Source organism: Filicampus tigris, chromosome 4 (genome assembly GCF_054856515.1).
Source record: "Filicampus tigris isolate MCC_2025a chromosome 4, RoL_Ftig_1.0, whole genome shotgun sequence".
Classification (NCBI taxonomy): Eukaryota; Metazoa; Chordata; class Actinopteri; order Syngnathiformes; family Syngnathidae; genus Filicampus; species Filicampus tigris.
The window spans coordinates 212,248-230,000 of NC_141220.1; the positions used below are offsets into that span (position 1 = coordinate 212,248).

General features: G+C 41.8%; 1 protein-coding gene across 2 annotated transcripts in view; it reads right to left on the reverse strand.

The window, feature by feature from the left end:
* Positions 1-964: 964 nt before the first annotated feature.
* Positions 965-17,753, reverse strand: part of polr2c (RNA polymerase II subunit C) — a 31,685-nt gene continuing 14,896 nt past the window's right edge. For both annotated transcript variants that reach the window (XM_086028965.1, XM_086028966.1), the window contains exons 5-9: positions 15,211-15,339; positions 15,079-15,130; positions 1,651-1,819; positions 1,470-1,544; positions 965-1,389 (exon numbers count right to left, since the gene is read on the reverse strand). In XM_086028965.1, the coding sequence (XP_085885091.1) occupies positions 1,245-1,389; positions 1,470-1,544; positions 1,651-1,819; positions 15,079-15,130; positions 15,211-15,339 (570 nt within the window). In that variant the 3' untranslated portion in view covers positions 965-1,244. The remainder of the gene's footprint in view (positions 1,390-1,469; positions 1,545-1,650; positions 1,820-15,078; positions 15,131-15,210; positions 15,340-17,753) is intronic.

Genomic DNA, 17,753 nt, shown 5'->3' on the forward strand with positions numbered 1-17,753 from the left:
AAGCAATTAACAGCTGTACAGAAGAGTTTGACATCAACCATCATATATAAAAAGATATAATTTCCTATATTTGGAGTTGAAGGATTTGTCCAATATTAGCATAAGGCATTAATTACTGACGGATGGCTGAATATTAGCCAATATATTAGCCATATGTTGATCAGACGGTAATTGCATTACACATTTTTGGTCATCACACAAAAACCTCTAAATGTAAACATAAGCAGTCGATAACAATCAATAGAAAGGAAAGAAAGAAAACTATTTGTGTCTTGTGTAACACACACACCAACAGGCCTTTACATAAATGCACGCATACAGCTTTGTCTAATGTAATGGAATGTGGCTTTGAGGGATATAAGGGTTGCGTGCTGGAGCCTATCCCAGCTGCCTTCGGGCAGTAGGCGAGGGACACCCTGAATTGGTTGCCTGCCACAAGACAAACAAACATACACACTCACAATCACACCTAGGGGCAATTTAGAGTGCCCAATGAACTTACCATGCATGTTTTTGGAATGTGGGAGGAAACCGGAGTACCCGGAGAAAACCCACGCAGGCACAGGGAGAACATGCAAACCCCACATAGGGAGGCAGGAGCCGGGATCGAACCCACGGCCTCTGAACTGTGAGGCAGACGTGCTAACTAGTCGACCACGTGCCGCCCGTGATTAATCATTAAAGTAAAAAATATCACTAGTAAACACCTTTACAAGTAAAATTGATATGAAATGTTCACACTTAAGGGTGAACATTTCATATCAATTTTGAATTAACAGCATTTATCGTCTTCTCTTTTTTTACTGACTTTACATCAGTCGGCTTCAATCGTGTTATCACGTTGTGGGTGCTCAGCAGAGTGCACAGGCTTACTCATTTCTGGAACTATTTTATATCTGTGTAATTTGTGTTGACTTTGAAGCACTTCTTGCATGGAACAATAGATGCTGTGAAATTATGAGTATTTACTGATAACCAAAGTCTTTATTGCATACTGTATTCAATTAAAATGGAAGACATGTTAGAAAAAAAAAAGGTTCCATCTAACATGTTGATTCACTGACATTTTAGCTTACTGAAGTAAAGACTAAACTTTAATAAGTTACGTGAATGTCCATGACCAGTGACAAAAGAAGCAACCAAGCACAAGATGTTTGTTCTATGCTGTCTCCCGAACCACAGGATAAAAAAAAAAATTTTTTAAATTGAGAGCAATATAAAGACTTAGGTTTATCGTTGTAACGTCAGTTGATAGTGAGCACATCACTCTGGATTTCATGGTTGAGTTGTGTCTGCAGGTCGCTCAGCTTCTTCTTGAGGACTGCCAGTGCGGACATTACAATGGTCTCAGGCCGTAGGGAGCCGCAAGACTCCACATTGTAGTAGAACCTGCAGAAGGAAAAGGTTGATGATTTGTGATTTGATTCCCAATCATGGCTATGCTCGGATACGATAGATGCCTTACTCACCTTTCCGGTTTTCCATTTGGGTCATAGGGAGCCTGGACTTCATCTTCCTCAATTTCAGAATATTCACTCTTGGGCCTACAAGCAGCATTGGCAACAAAGCAGGAAAGGGAGAAACAGAAAAACTTTTAACGAGTCAACCAACCATAGTAATGATGATGATGATGATTTTTCTGCAACGCACCATTCCTCGGGTCGGGGGTAGACTGTGTGCCTCAGTGCATTGTCTGGGTCATACTCAAAAGCCACTCCTGCTGTCGGGTTCCACTTGGCATGCTCCTTGCCAAATCCTTTTTTCGCATAAGCTCTTAGCCGCAATTCCTGTCCTTTGCGAAGCTTCACGAGCAAAATTTCTATGAATGGGAATACAATTTGAGAAAAAATGATTCCACTGATTAACAACAGCCAATTGTTTGTGTGGGTTAGTAATATGATGTTAATTCCAATATAAATCTGATCAAATTAATATAGTAATTCCTCCATTATCGCAGGGGTTACGCTCCCCAGAACTCCATGCGAGAGACTAAAATGTGCAAGTCATTCAGCAGTTTACGGATGTAAAAACTCTTATGATGAATAAAATGATTGGTCCACATTTTCCCTAAAGCCTGGTTCACACGGCAGGATAATTGGCCTGATTTTAGCCCCGACTCTCTTCTCCCAACAATCGTAGGTTGGGGCCGACACTCGTAATGGCTCCAAAAATCATTTTAGCAGATAATCCTGCCTGTGTGGTGTGTTTAGCCTGATCTTGGCCGCTCGGAAGGTCATCCGACCTCAAATCGGGATATTCATCATGTTAGATTTTTTTGACCCGAGGACAAAACAGCACGCATGTACAGCCAATCAGAAAGCGAGGTGACGGGGCAGGGAAGAAGCGCGCTGGGAATCCAAAATGAAAAGTCATGACGCCACAGAGCCCAACGTCTTTTCATTTTCTGTCCCCCCCCCCCCCCCCATTAAATAATCCACAAACTAGCGCCACCATCAAGACACGACCTGAGACCCCTTTTGCTTTTCATCTGCCATGTTTGTTCACTTTGAAATCTCGTTTAATCTCGAGGGGTTTTGCGAGATTTTCCGTTTGACGTGAGAATATCTGAATGAATGTGGTTCGTGTGTGATGTGTCGATCTTGCCGTGTGGCTGCACACCACACATGGTACGTTCAAAACTATAATATGCATGATTTTTTTCCAGTCACGTGGGGTCTTGTCAGAGTTTGGAAGTCGGCCAACAATTTTAAAATCCTGCCCTGTGAACCAGGCTTTACCTGGACACGGGTCAACAGGGCCCCACTCTCGAGCCAGGCCTGGAAGTGGGGCTCTCTGACCTGAACCCAGTTTGGGTCCCCCTACCCATGGGCCACCACCTGTGGGAAGGGCCAAAGGGGTCATGTGCCCTATGAGCTAGGCGGCGGCATAAGAGCCCAAGCTGGTGTGCGAGGCAGAGAAGTTCCGACTAGATATAGTCTGAAGGAGGCAGTTGATCAGTACCATCCCCACCAGCTTCACATTTCCAAGTTCTTCACATTTCAAAGTCGCGAGACACTGAAAAGGAAGGTGGGGCCTCCTTTCTTACTTCCTAGTTTTCTTTCTTCCTTCGTTTTTTCCTTGCTTGCCCTTTTCCTTTCTACTTTGTTTCCTTATTTCCTTCCTTACTGTGTTTCCCTCCTTCCTTGTTTCACTTTTTGACTTCCTTCTTTCATTGTTTCCTTGCTTCCTCTTGCCTCCTTTTAGTGATTTTTTATATCATTCGAGGTCATTCAATTTCATTCAACATCATTCTGTATCATTTAACGCATTCCACAGTTTTTTTCAGCTTTCTTTTTCGACAACTTATTCACATTTGCACCATTCCATTCAAATTCACAACATTCAGCTCATTCAACTCACATTAAGCTTTTCAACACACCCAAAATTCCTACTTCTCACACATTCAACTCATTCACCCTTAAAAAAGCCAGACAAATTTCACTATTCATTTCCAGTGGTCCAGTGTTACTGCCCTCTGTGACCTGGAGGTGACCCCAAATGACCCGGAAGTGAACCCAAAATGACCCGGAAATAACCCCAAAGTGACCACAAAGTGAACCGGAATTTACCTGGAAGTGACCCGGAAGTGACCCTGAATGACCCGGAAGTGACCCCAAAGTGACACGTTTCAGTGTCATTCCAAAACATTCCACAATTGAATGAACTTCATTCCACTTCATTCAGTGTCATTCAACTTCATTTAGTATCATTCAACTTCATTGCACTTCATCTTCATTCCATTTCATTCAACAACATTCCACTTCATTCCGCTTTATTCAATTTCATTCCAATGCATTAGGCGGTTTCTTCTCAGCTTCCTTCGCCTTCAAATGCAATTTCTCCAGAAATTGCATTCTCTAGTTGCATTATACATTTATGGTCATCACACACAAACAGCTAAATGTCCTTACACATAAGCAGTCATATAACAATAAATAGTAAGGGAAGAAAGAAAACTATGTGTATCTTGTGTAACGCACACACCAACATTAGTGCACGCATACAACTTTGTCTATTGGAATGGAATGTGTATATCTGACAGGGGTCTGAATTCTGTTCTGTACTTGTCTGACGCGCTGCTGTTACGGTGGCTTGACAGTTGAAACACCTGAGTCTTGAATGCGCTTTGATCAGTTTTAATAAAACAGTGGCTTTCGCGGATACACTCTGGATGGTTTGATGGTAGCACAATAAGGCATAATGAAACTGTAGCATAGTAGCGAAGCGTATTGCAAAGCGTAGCGAAGCATGTAGCAAAGCGAAGCGGTCAACAAAAAATATGGCTACCCAGCCCAACTCTCAGGTTTCTTGCACCATTTGAAAAGTCAAATTTAATGCTTTTTAAGACCTTTTAAGACTTTTAGAAATATAATTTAAGACCAAAACATGTCGCAACAATTTCTGTTGAAGAAAAAAAAATATTTCACTGTAAACAATTTTCTTCAAATAAGGAGACTAATATAAAAAAAAGGACACCTCCAACATTTAATGTAAAGCAGTTTCCATTGTTAATAAGTCCTCACAACAGCCTTTCTCAAGCCAAAAGGTTGAAAAACATCCATCCATTATCCAAACCGCTTATCCCCACAAGGGTCGCGGGCGTGCTGGAGCCTATCCCAGTTGACTCCGGGTAGTAGGCAGGGGCTCACCCTGAACTGGTTGCCAGCCACAGGGCACACAGAGACAAATATACGGTCACACTCACAATCAGAGCTAGGGGCAATTTAGAGTGTCCAATCCGCCTACCATGCATGTTTTTGGAATGTGGGAGGAAACCGGAGTACCCGGAGAAAATCCACGCAGGCACGGGGAGAGCATGCAAACTCCACACAGGAAGGCTGGGGCCGGATTCAAACCCACGATCTCTGCACTGTGAGGCGGACGTGCTAACCAGTCGACCACCGTGCTTGAAAAAAATATGCACATATAATATAAATATTTGAAAAACAAAAATGTCACGAAAAAGTTGACAGATGTCTATTACTTTTGAACATCCCTATTTACAGCTCATTAGCCATTACGTGAATGTAAACTGTTGACAATAGTTATTTACGATAACACCTATTTATTGATTTTGCCCCACTGCCCCATCAACAAGGATAATGGAATGCGATTTAAAACAATAACGTTACTTACACTGAAATGGTGTGGAGTGACCCATGAGCAGGAAGAAGCGCCGGGATTAGCCGGACCCCGCTAGCTGCTGCCACAGACCGCTGTTGTTTTTCTCCTCTCATGTGCGACTCGAAAAAGTCTTTTTGCAGACTTTGTACCGGGCACTGTAGGTATTTTCACCAGGGGCCAACCACCTCTTAAATAAACCATCTTCCATCCATTTTCATTAAATTTACACTTCCCCATCTCTGCATTCGCTTCCTGCTCACCTCTACAAACGCGACTAACCAGTAAATGGCATCAAGTCGCTGAGGTTGCGTACAACGTACCGTATTACATAAATGAATCCCCAACTCTCGCATTTAGTGCGCAGTCATTAATAAAACAAATACACACCATTAGAAGTTTTACGGTGGACTACAGTGTTTCCCCGGCATTAAAAGCAACGTCTAGAAATTTAATACCAACTGCAATTTTCCCATTAAATTTAAGACAATTAAGACCTTGATTGTCGGGATTTTAAATTTAAGACATTTTAAAACTTTTTAACGACCCGCGGCAACCCTGTCTCTCTACCGTGCAGCTGGTAAGCACGCCTATTTAAAATTACCCGGCATTTACCACTTACCACGCAAGCACCAGCCCGCTACCATAGCAATTAAACACCACGTGACATAACACTCAATTATGGCGCCTACAAGGTCTGTATGAAAAAATTATGTCAGCACTAAAATTCACCCCCCTAAAAGAATCTGTAGTGATTTATGGGCTTTTTTGTGATGACTAAAACCGCAAATTAGCCCGCCCACTTTTCATCTCAGGCTGTCAACGTCATCAGAGGGAGGTTGATCCGTGTTGTTCCTTGTTTTGATTTGTCAAGTTCTGTTGTCACCTAGTGTCTGAAAGTGATTAATTGCCACTAAAATTCATTTGCACATTCCTACTCTTGTCCATTTCAAACTGAAAATATAAAAGCTGGTGGCACAATATTTTGTTTCTATTAACATCAAATGTGAGCTCCTATGAGGAAAAAACATTATCACCTTCACAAAATCAAACATATTGCGATGATTGTTTTTTCCATCTTTTTTTTTTTAAATTACCGGGTAGAGTGGACAATACCAGGAATGTGCATATGAATTTTATTGACAATTGATCGTAGTTTTCGGACATTTAGCGATGCAAACGCTTTGTTATTTTCCCCTAGCAGCCACGCAGCTGTTGGCTCCTGCTAGCTCCCGCGGCTAGTTGAGGCAGATTTAGCTTTCGATTGCTAACAGTCAAAGTTAGCAGAAGGAGATCTTATTCTTATCATCCATCGATGAGGATTTGTGTCTCGGACGGGCAGCACTCGCCACCACCGGACAGCCGGTGTTTTGCCAGAGATTCCACTCTGCATCACCGGTGCGGCCACTCGGCATCACTGGTGCGGCTATTAAGTGGCCGAATCGACAAAATGATGGAGGTATAAACTTTGAACAGACATGGGGCTACGTTTCACGGATATCTGGCTGTCTAGGCAGCCAAGATGCTCCGTGTCTACCCTTAGCCGTGTTTGCCACAGCTGGTCAGCCAGCCAGGAGCACCGTGTTTGCTACAGAGGAGGTCTTGTTGCGGCGAGCACTTTAATTCTGTCCAGCCGGCGAGTGGGCCGGCCTGCGTGTCTCAATTTGGAATAAATACAAGCCTCGGAGGTCGGCTTGTCGAAATGTTAAAGTTGGACTTTAAGAGCGCCGGACCACACACAGGGGTGGATCTCGAAGAAAAAGTAAGTCAATATAACACTTTGAATGTAATCTATAACAACCTATGAGTAATTCAGCAAACGAAAAAGCTTCTCGGAACGCAATGTAATGTGTTTGAGTATCTTGGTGACTTATCACATGACAATGTTCTGACATGAAGTGCACCTCAGCTGCATGTAGGCTGCTCATTTTGGTCAGACATGGAAAGGCTAATCGTTTTATGATGTTTTCAGAGGTTGAAGTGGGCCTAAGTAGAGATGTACACATATATTGGGGCCGATTGATCCCCATTATTTTGACAATATTAGCAATGTTATTTACAAAGACTTTGAATGACAAAACGTAATCGTTCCCCGTCGTGACGTCACACAAGGCATGGAGGGAGGGGAGGGGGTGTGGTCAAATGACTCATTAATGGTAGGCGTTTCTGAACACGTTAGTTTTGTACTCATTTCTCCAAAACAAATAATAATAATAATGATAAAAGTTAAAATGCAAGCTAATATTTTCCTGATAAAAAAAATACATTAATTGAGCTTATTATTGAAAAATAGACCGTCTCAGCTCTCTAATCCCTTTAAGTTGGTCATGCTTTTGTTTTGTTTTGTTTAACCCTATTATATTCTCATTCTTTGTTCCTCTTTCAACCTTAGTTAGTTTGCTCATGACGTATTCAAAATCCCATGTAGATTTAGGAAAATAAACATTCACCTCATAAAACTGTATTGTATACTGTGTATGCTTAAAAAAGTTATTAACCTCTAAGTAGGGGTGGGCGATATATATCGTCATTGATATCATCATCAATCTTTCTTTCACAATGTGCAATTTTACATTATCGAGTATTAATACTGCCTCAAAAAGGCGAACGAGTCAGTTGATGGGTGCAAAGTACGAGGAAATGCTGAAATCCTCATTCGGCAAATCAGTGTACATTGACAGCAGAGGAGGAGGAAGTCATAATCATTCACCAAATCAGCGGGCAGGACCCAGTCACGTGACTGTTCACATTGCAGCCGAGCTATGTTTCAAATATGGAGGAGTGTCCAGCGGGGAATCATCGCAAGTCTGTAGTCTGTAAATGGTTTAGCGTTGACAAGACTGATGTCGGTGGAAATAACATTGCTAGATGTGCCAAAATAGTCACCGTGAAGAGCAATTCTGTTCCACCACGAGCCATATAGCACGCTAAACAAAATCTTAGTAAACACACACACTCAGAAAACAGTCGCAGAGTTGAGTCAACACACACAAACGCACACACGCGTACACACAGTACTTTAGCGAGCAAGTCAAATGTGCCCGGACGTTCGGTTAACATTCAGTTTACACGCTTCTAGTCTTCATCATTCATAACTAGCCTGCATTCCCGAGGCATGTTGCACAAACTACGACGGCTTATTAGTGTGATGCCAGGATACACCGAAAAATGAATTAAGTCGAGTCTATATATCACAGTGATGAATGAGTGGGAAAATGCACTTTTAGGTAAGTTGCAGTTTTGTTATTCAACTTTATTCCGAATACAGTGGCCAATGTATGAGAATGGGTGTTGTCATGATGACGTCTTTTTTTTCCTCTCTTGCTGGGTGACATCTATCGTCACACAAAGCACAAATCAAATAAGTTTTGCTTATTACTCATTCTGATTGCTGTAGTAAATCTTTTTCTAAATCTGATTGTTCTAGTAGTTAGGTGGCAGTGGTAGATCAGTACTCAAAATGTCATTATGGGATAGTATGAGACATTTAAATGAAATAAACATTCTCCAAAATCAATGTAAGTCTAGACATATCTTTAAATTTTACATGGTTAAATATTGCCACAGAATATCGTTATGTTTGGAAGAAGCTATATTAAGCAATTTAAAATATAAACAAGAGCTATTGTTCACTAACGCTGTCAATCCATAATTGTTCTGTGAAACATGCAGATTTAAAATATTTTTTGTAGACTATCATCAAATTATTGTTAAAGTTTTTTTTTAGCCAATATCGCCCACTCCTACCTCTAAAAGCCCAACCTGAAAATCTTTAACTGGAGGCAGGGGACATTTGAGTCTCGAGTGGACCATGTTTCGTGCCTCCATTGCCTTTACCCTCCACATTTTCTCTACTTCTCCAGCCAGTATTTTTCCAGCATTTCGTGTTCCTGTTTCTGGATTTGTTGCTATCATCCGGGATTGCTACATTCTTCATGACTGCTGTCTTCTGATGTTCATCCACCACCACTATGTCAGGCTGGTTGGCTATCACCAGTTTTCAGTTACAATCTGGATGTCCCACAGGATCTTGGCCTCATGTTCTCAACCACCTTTGGAGGTGTCTGGCATCTTGATTCTGGGACCTTTAGTCCATATCTGGTACGGATGTTCCAGGACACTATTGCTGCAACATGGTTATGCCGCTCCATGTATACCTTGCCAGCAAGGATCTTAAACCCTGCTGTGATATGCCGCACCATCTCTGGAGGTTCTTTGCACAGCCTACACCTGGGATCCTGTCTGATGTCGTAGACCCCCAGCTTCTATTGATCTTGTGTTTAGGTCCTGTTCTTGCGCTGCAATGATTAGCGTCTCAGTGCTGTCTTTCAGTACAGCCTTTTCTAGCAACTGGTATGCTCCCTCGATGACTTCTTCAATTTGACGGTGCTACATGCCATGCATGCATGGCCTCGTTTTTCCATGACAGTCCATCTCCTTACTTGGCTTCTGTTGCATGAGGTATTTACTAAGCTGGTCGACCTTAGGGGCCATCATATTTATGTATTCTTGGAGGCCTGTTGTTTCCACCTGGACAGTGCCCTGGTGACTCATTAGTCCACGGCCACCGTCTTTCCGCTTTATGTACAGCCTTAGGATGCTGGACTTGGGGTGGAACCCCCCGTGCATTGTAAGGAGCTTTATTGTCTTGCTATCAGTGGCTTGCATCTCTTCCAGTGGACAGGGAATTACTGTATTTTCCAGACTATAAGATGCACCTTTAAATAGGCTGCACCTACTCTATATTTAAAAAAACAAAACAATGAAAAAACATATATAAGATGATCCTTTATATACGCCGCACCTATCTTTGTTGAAAAATTAGGTATTTAATTCATTTACAGAACGATTTTGAACTGTAAATGTATGGATTTACAGTTTTGGATTTGATGGAATCACACCTCTGTTATGCCATTGCAACCCCCCCTACATGGTTCCCACCCTTCTAAATACTTGTTACACAACAAATTTAACTTTAAAAATGCAAAATGAAGAATAAATACCAAGCTACAGGCTGTGAGAGGAACGTGAGCTTCTTGATGTTGCTGCCGCTTCCTCAATCATTGCCTCCTTCTTCTTTGTTGCCTCCTTCTACTTCTTTTAACTCATTCACTGCCTTAGACAAATTAATTCATTTAAGAATATAGCCACACCCACTGCTTTTGACAAATTAATTCATCAGACCGTTGTTTTTAGCTGGGCGGGTAGACCAACATACGGGCCATCTTCTCTGAAGTTTTCAAGGGGATCCAGCATGAGAAAGCAATTTTTCCCTACCATTGGTTTGGCACCACTGTGGTGGATGAGTCATCAACCAATGTGAAAACAGGAAAGGAAGAAAATGGTGGGGGGATAGGGCGCCTAAAACGGGGAGGTCTTACTGTACAAAGGATAATTACAGATGGCTGACGCCCACACAGAGTATATTCGGACCTAAATGGAAGCCAAAGATGTCGTCATCTTTGATGATGGTGACCAAAGAAAAAGGAAAGATGACGAGCCGCGGTTTTCAAGAGTAAATTCTAACAAGGGCTACCATGCCCAAAAGAGAGACTCAAGACTCCACCCCGACAGTAGCGAAGGTACATTGCTAACTGCTCGCTATCAAAACACCTCGTCCTTCAGTCACACGCATGCCATTATTCTGCTATACTAAACATTTGTTGCCAGTACTAATGTGTGTATAGATCGTGCACCGGCGTGTACATGTGGAAAAAAATACATAACGCCGAACAGGGGGTGCCGCTCGTAACGTGATCACGGCCAAACCGCATAGCTAGGATTATCACTAGGGATGGGAATGTCGACTAATTTGCCCGCCGACTATAAGCAAGAAAACTTGAAATTGAATACATATTGAATTCAAAGTTTACAATGCAAATACTTTGTGTATTTAGGGGCTATTTTAGCCTAAACATTCAGGACAGTTTGTTAATTTAAATTCTATTGATGTAACACCACTGACTGAATAAAGGTGAACAATTGAAAGAGAAATACATTTCTGATACATTTGCCAATGCAATGCGTGGCATTTATTATGAATAATGAAATGAGTAATGGTACTAACTCCCAGTCCAGCAGTGTCTCATTCGCCAGCACCGGGTTAGCTGCATTATGATGCACACAGGCGACGACTTTATTTTCTAGTGCCCACGTACCCATCACATTGCGCAGGTGAGCAGCCAAGTTTTCAGCTGTGTGTCTTTCCTCTAAGGTGCATATCTGAAGCACACAGCTGCGGAGATGTCCTTCGTCTACATATGACACGTTATAGTCATGTAAGATTCGGTGGCTATGGATGTCCATCCGTCTGTAGTTATGGCCACATACAGTACATACATACATACTATCCATACAGTAGTTGACCTGCTCAAACGCTCGTAGCATCTCCTCTTTCATTTGGTTATGGTTACTCTCGAGTTGGGGCGTGATTGTTTTGCGACTTGGCACTCAGTACTCAGGCTCGATATACAGCATTAATTTTTCGAACCTTTTGCCCCCAACAAAAGAAAGTGGCAGCATATCACGGGCAGTCATTTCACTAATTAATTGGGTAATCATTGCTGTGCGGTGAGCATCACAGAGCTTGTTTACAGAGGCAGAGGCGTGAGGAACAAAATGCGTGATACTTAATGCAGCGTTTAACCGAATAGTAAAATACTAAACATTTAATAAATCGTAGACGGTTAAATGACTAGTCACGCACATCCCTTATTATCATCCAGTCAAACGTTTGTAGAAATGATGTGAAAATGTGTATAAAGTGTAGGAGATTCTGGCATGTGTGTGTTGAAGGAAGTTAAAGTTTTTTCCATGCATGAGGGTAAGCGGCATATAAATTGGTTGGGTGGATACTGCCACAATAAAAATATTTTTGAATAATTGTATATACAGTGATCCCTCATTTATTGCGGTTAACGGGGACCAGAGCCCGGCGCGACAGGTGAAAAACCGCAAAGTAGCATCTGATTATTATCATTATGATTATTATTTTATATTTATATTAACGTTTTATATTGGGGGGAATTTACGCCTCTGTTACGCTGTTGCGAACCCCCGACACGGTTCCTCCCACACTTCTAAATTCTTAGTTAGTTATATAGTTATACAATAACTTTAACTTTAAAAATGTATATAGTTATATAGTAATACAATAACTTTAACTTTAAAAATGCAAAATGAAGAATACATACCAAGCTGCAGGTTGTGAGAGGAATTGAGCTTCAAATGCGGCAGCTGGCGATTACGATGGACCATTCGCTAATAACTACGTTAAAGTTTTAGTTTTTATCATAAAATTGACTTACCTTAACTAGAATGCCGTAGTGCATTTTATCCAAAGGTACAATACTGCACTTTTAAACGCTTGTCGTTGTCGTCAATGTTGTTGTGCAAAGTGAAAGTAAAAACGCTGCTTCTTCTTTGTTCCCTCCTTCTTCGTTCCCTCCTTCTACTTCTTTTAAAAACGAAGATGCAGCACGGTTGCCGGAGGTAATTATGCCTTAACTTTCTCTTTGCACAATAACATCAACAAGATCCTTTGGATAAAATGCAACACGGCGTAGGTAGTTAAGGTAAGCTGTTTTAAGACAAACTTAAGACAAAACTAACAAACACTTTCACACTTTATTTGCCGATGTCTCATCGTCCTTGCCACAACTGGTAGACTATCCTGTGTTGTTGTGCTCAGCGCGCTCCCTCACAACTTATGAACACAGCTGTTTATTATCTTCTTATTCGGCTTGACTCAGACTAAATGAACGGCACAATTGAATAACGTTACGAGTTTCCGAACATAACGTTGTTTGTTTCGTCGTCATTAGTGCGCTGAGCACATTCGTGCTTGCAGGGTGGTCGAGCGGGCTCTGCTCACAACATGTAAACATAGCTGCCAAACAGCACATTTGAATAACATTATAAGTTTGCGAACAGAACGTTGTTAAAAAGTGCTGTTAGTTTGTTAGCGTGGACGAGACTAGCAAGTGGCTGCGATGATGCGCACCCAGTTAGCTCACATACAGTACACAAGCGGATATAGTAAATCCACTTCCACTTATGCTCTTGTTGGTCGATCTCACGCTGGGAATCAATCACGTGCCTTTTATGAGTGCCTGCGGGTATGTACAAAGCCTCAGAGTAAACTGATTTCCATAGCTGGGCAGCGACTCTCGGTCACACACACACACACACCCACACGCACACACCCCCCCCCCCCCCCCCCCCCCCCCCCCACACACACACACACCAATGCGGACTAACCGGTCCGTGGTAGAGAAAAATGGTTGGGGACAACTGCCTTAATCTACTTTTAATATTTGACTTTACACACAACAAGTGAATGAATTGACGTTAGCCTTGACGTTAGCTCAACCAAAATAACTTATGCCTTAAGTCAGCCCATTTGCGCCACGAGTTACGTGGAAAAATTTAAGCACAATACTTCTGCCTTCAATTTTCACTGGAGTTTTCAGAGTCATGTCTTCACTCGCCAGTTTAGTTTAAAAAAAGACTTCGCAGGGCAAACCTCACGTCACTCAAGTCACGTTGGGTCACAGTTATAAACTCCAGAAAAGCTTTAAAATCAATCCATAAGATTGCGAATCAATATTGGATCAATCCATTTTGAATCAATTTGAATCAAAATATCATATTTTTTTTTAACCCAGCTCTATCCAAGAGTATGATAGTTAGTATCCTAACATTTTGATTTAATAAAAATACAGAGGTTCTTTTTTTCTGCTTCTGTTGATGTTTTAGGTTTAAGTAGTGGTTTCAAGATATATTATGCAGGAATAATGGCACGTTCGCCCCCAAGTGTGAAGGAGTTGGGATGAGAATCAGCACCTCCAAGTCTGCGAGACTGCGACCATGGTCCTCAGCCAGAAAAGTGTGGAAAAATTATTGGAGTGCCTTCTCCCTGGGTCCGGGATCAGATCCTGCCCCAAGCAGAGGAGTTAAATTATTTTGAAAGATCTTCATTTACTGGTCACTCAAGCCACTGAAATTAGGTTCTTAGGGTGGCTGTCCAGGCTCTCCCTTAGAGACATTGAGGAGAAGATGGGGCAGGGGTGGGCAAACGTTTGGACTTGAGGGCCACATTGGGATGTAAAATTTGACAGAGGGGCCGGGCCAGGAACATTTGCATCGTGTGTTGGCAACTCCGCGCACCTTCCTGTATGTCTCGATTCGGTGGGGGAAAACGGACCTCTCAGTGTTCGAGCTGGGCAGAGGTGGACGATGCAGCCGGCGGCGGACCGAAAAGTCTTCCCCTTCACGTTCAACCAAACATGCCAGCAAGTGCGAGGCTTCACCATCGCTACAATCCACTTGATAAAGCGGATTCATTTGGTGTGGCGGCGGGCAAATCTCGCTCGCTTCCAGACCCGGAAATGTATACCTGTATTTACGGTAGCGTGTACAATGGCCTGCGCTCTGCGCGACTGAATGATGTCATCACTAGACAACACCAGTGCAGAAAGACAGTGGGCGTGGCTTGTCAGACACACTGCACTCCCACAAACGTCCACTAATGGTCAGTGCGTCATCTACCGGAGAAACGTGGGCACTGCAGGTTCAAGATGAAATCATTGAATGATTCAGATTTATTTTTTTTAGTTGGTCAAGTTTGGTGGGCTGAATTAAAAAGCCCCATATACGGCCATATATGGCCCGCGGGTCGTAGCTTGCTGAGCCTAAGATATTTCAAGACGTTGCTCCTACACATTGAGAGGAGCCAGATGCCACTTCCCTGGTGAGGCGTCCCAGGCAAGTACCACCAAGGAATCAACCCTAGGGAAGACTCAAGACATGCTGGAGAGACTGTCTCCTGCCTAGCCAGTAACACCTCATGATCACCCCAGAAAAGACTGAAAAAGTAGAAAATCTGGACTTTCCTGCGTAGGTTGTCGTCCCAGATATACGAAAGAAAATGGATGGATAGATAAATTTCAAGTTTACCATTTCGTTCAGCGTAGTCATTAGGATCGTTGTCTCGACTCCTGGATGTGACCTGAAAAGAGACACTATTAGTGTTAAGGAATACGCCCACCTCCAATTGGAACACTACAACTAAGTGGTTAAATGACCCACTGGGATGACTCTGTGGTTGTTGGACAACAGGTCGCGTGAGGTGACATTGCGTGTCTTTTCATCTGTACAACGAACATCCAATGTCAGCTCAACAGAGCACTCTGGGCAGAATTCATCACAGGTGCAATCCTGAACAAAAATAAGAATATCACAATAACAGGAAGGACATTATTTATGTGGCCTAACATAAGAGGGAGATTCATGAAATGTAAATATTTAAAAATTCACTGAATTACATAAAACTACTGAAAAATGAACCTTGTTTTTCCACTGTGCTCTAACAACTCTACTGGAAATGTCAATGGTCTATATTGAACCCTCGCCATTCTCTGGGATAGGGACTGGGCCCGCCCGCGAAAAACGAAAATCGGCGAACCCACTGAAATGCGCTGGGTGGAAAAAAAAAAAAAAAAAAAAAAAAAAAGGGCAGTTAGACATTCATAATGGAGGAAATATAGAAAAAAAAATATGGCAATAAATTGAAAAAAATAATCTGTGAATAGGAGAAAAAACAATTCCACAAATACCGTATTTTCTGGACTATAAATCACATTTTTTCTTTTCATAGTTTGGGTGTGATTTATATTCTGGAGCAACTTGTGTGTGAAATTATTAACACATATCTGTATATCACCTGTATATCATTTCACATGTTATTGTAACCCACATAAAGAAACAAAGATAAACCCTTAAAACTATTAAAATGCATGAATAATTTAAACAGTTAAATCTAATATTTTGTTCAATAAGTAATTAAAATAGTATGATAAAAAGACAATTTGCCGTGCCTGTGGTCTTGCACACGTACGGAGCGGAGAGCGGAGAAGACGAACAGAGAGATAATTACGACTGAATACATAAATACTTTTGGAGACTCGGAAACATTTTACTTGGTCGGCGATAAATAAAAGACTTATGTCGAGACGTTTCGAGTCTGTTAGCCGTTAGCGGCAGATGCGTGCCCTTTTCGGCGTTGTGTACGCTCCGGGATTGAGCGAGTTGTTGAGCTCTGTGGATTGGATTGGATTGGAGTGCTATTAAAGCCACCTTGTTGCCTATCACTGTGTCCGGTCACGCTCTTTGATTCGAGTGACTGTTTGGATGAGGCGCTCCGGTGAATCCCCCCAAATTCAGATACAGTCGTAACTCTTCGCAACATTACCGTAACTTTCCTGTAATTCTACATGGGTGACGTACGTAACACATAAGCATACCGTTCAGCCTGTTGTTGCCTCGATTCTATTTTTATTTTAAATTGTTAGTTATTTGAATATTTAATGACATGTCTGTTATTGGTGTTGGATTTTATCAAATAAATTTCCTCCAAAAATGCGACTATACTCCAGTGCGACTTAAATGTTTTTTTCTTTTTTATTATGCATTTTATGGCTGGTGCAACTTGTACTCCGGAGTGAATTATAGTCCGGAAAATACGGTATACGAATCTGTGGGTGCCAAACTGCGAATCCACTGTAAATGAGTGTCAGAAATGTATTTTACTTCTGTTGGGAAAAGTGTAAAAAAAAATACAGTCAACCCCTGCTATTCGCGGGGGATAAAGACGGGGGCCAACCCACAAATGTATAGTAGGGCTGGACAATTATGGGGAAATAAAAAAATAATCAAGATTATTTTGACTGAAATTGAAATCCCAATTAATAAAAACAATTCATTGACTTCAAAACTCACTCAACTACTAAAACTCAACAACTCAAAACTATCACCATGGCCTCAGCCCATTCATCCCTGCATGATGAACAAGTACAAAATGACTGAATAATCATTCTCCAACAGCCACACCTTTGATGCCTTACATCTTTGCACAGATTCAAACTGAATAAAGGACAATCAGAAAATACATTACTAAGTAAAATAAGAATATACTAAAATAAAAGCACTTAAGAAACAATAAAAAAAAAATACCAACAGTCGATATGTGCGTGCGATATGTGCGTGCGTTGGCCTCTTCGGGGAAGTGTTGTGCCGTGCATGGCAATGACCTATATAAAAAGAGTCTTAGCAACCCGCTCGACAGGCCTCATCTTGCAGCCTAGCCTGCGTGACGCGCGCTATGCGATAGTACCCGTGTGCCTTATTGCGTTTCCACGTTTCTTTCCTACAGCCTAAATCAGGGGTGCCCACACTTTTTCAGCCTGAGATCTACTTATGACATGACGGAGTTAAAATGATCTACCGCCCACTAAAAATGCAAAACACATTCATTATAAATACTGTATATTGAGAATAATTTTTATATGTACCGTATATGCTGGTGTACCTTGCATGACTGCATCAACTTATATACAGCATAGCATAATACAACAACAAAAATGTTTTGTAATTACCTTACTCTGATGACTTGCACTGAACGGAATTAGCCAGGATTGCATAGTCCGGACAGTAGCAGCTGATAGTCAGCCTCAAGCAGATTTGCAGCAACAACAATCCGCCCATTTACTCCATTCGGCGCATATAAAACAAGTAAATTTTTTTGCACACTATGCTTATGCTATCAATATTGCTGTCTTGGTAAAGTTCAAAAA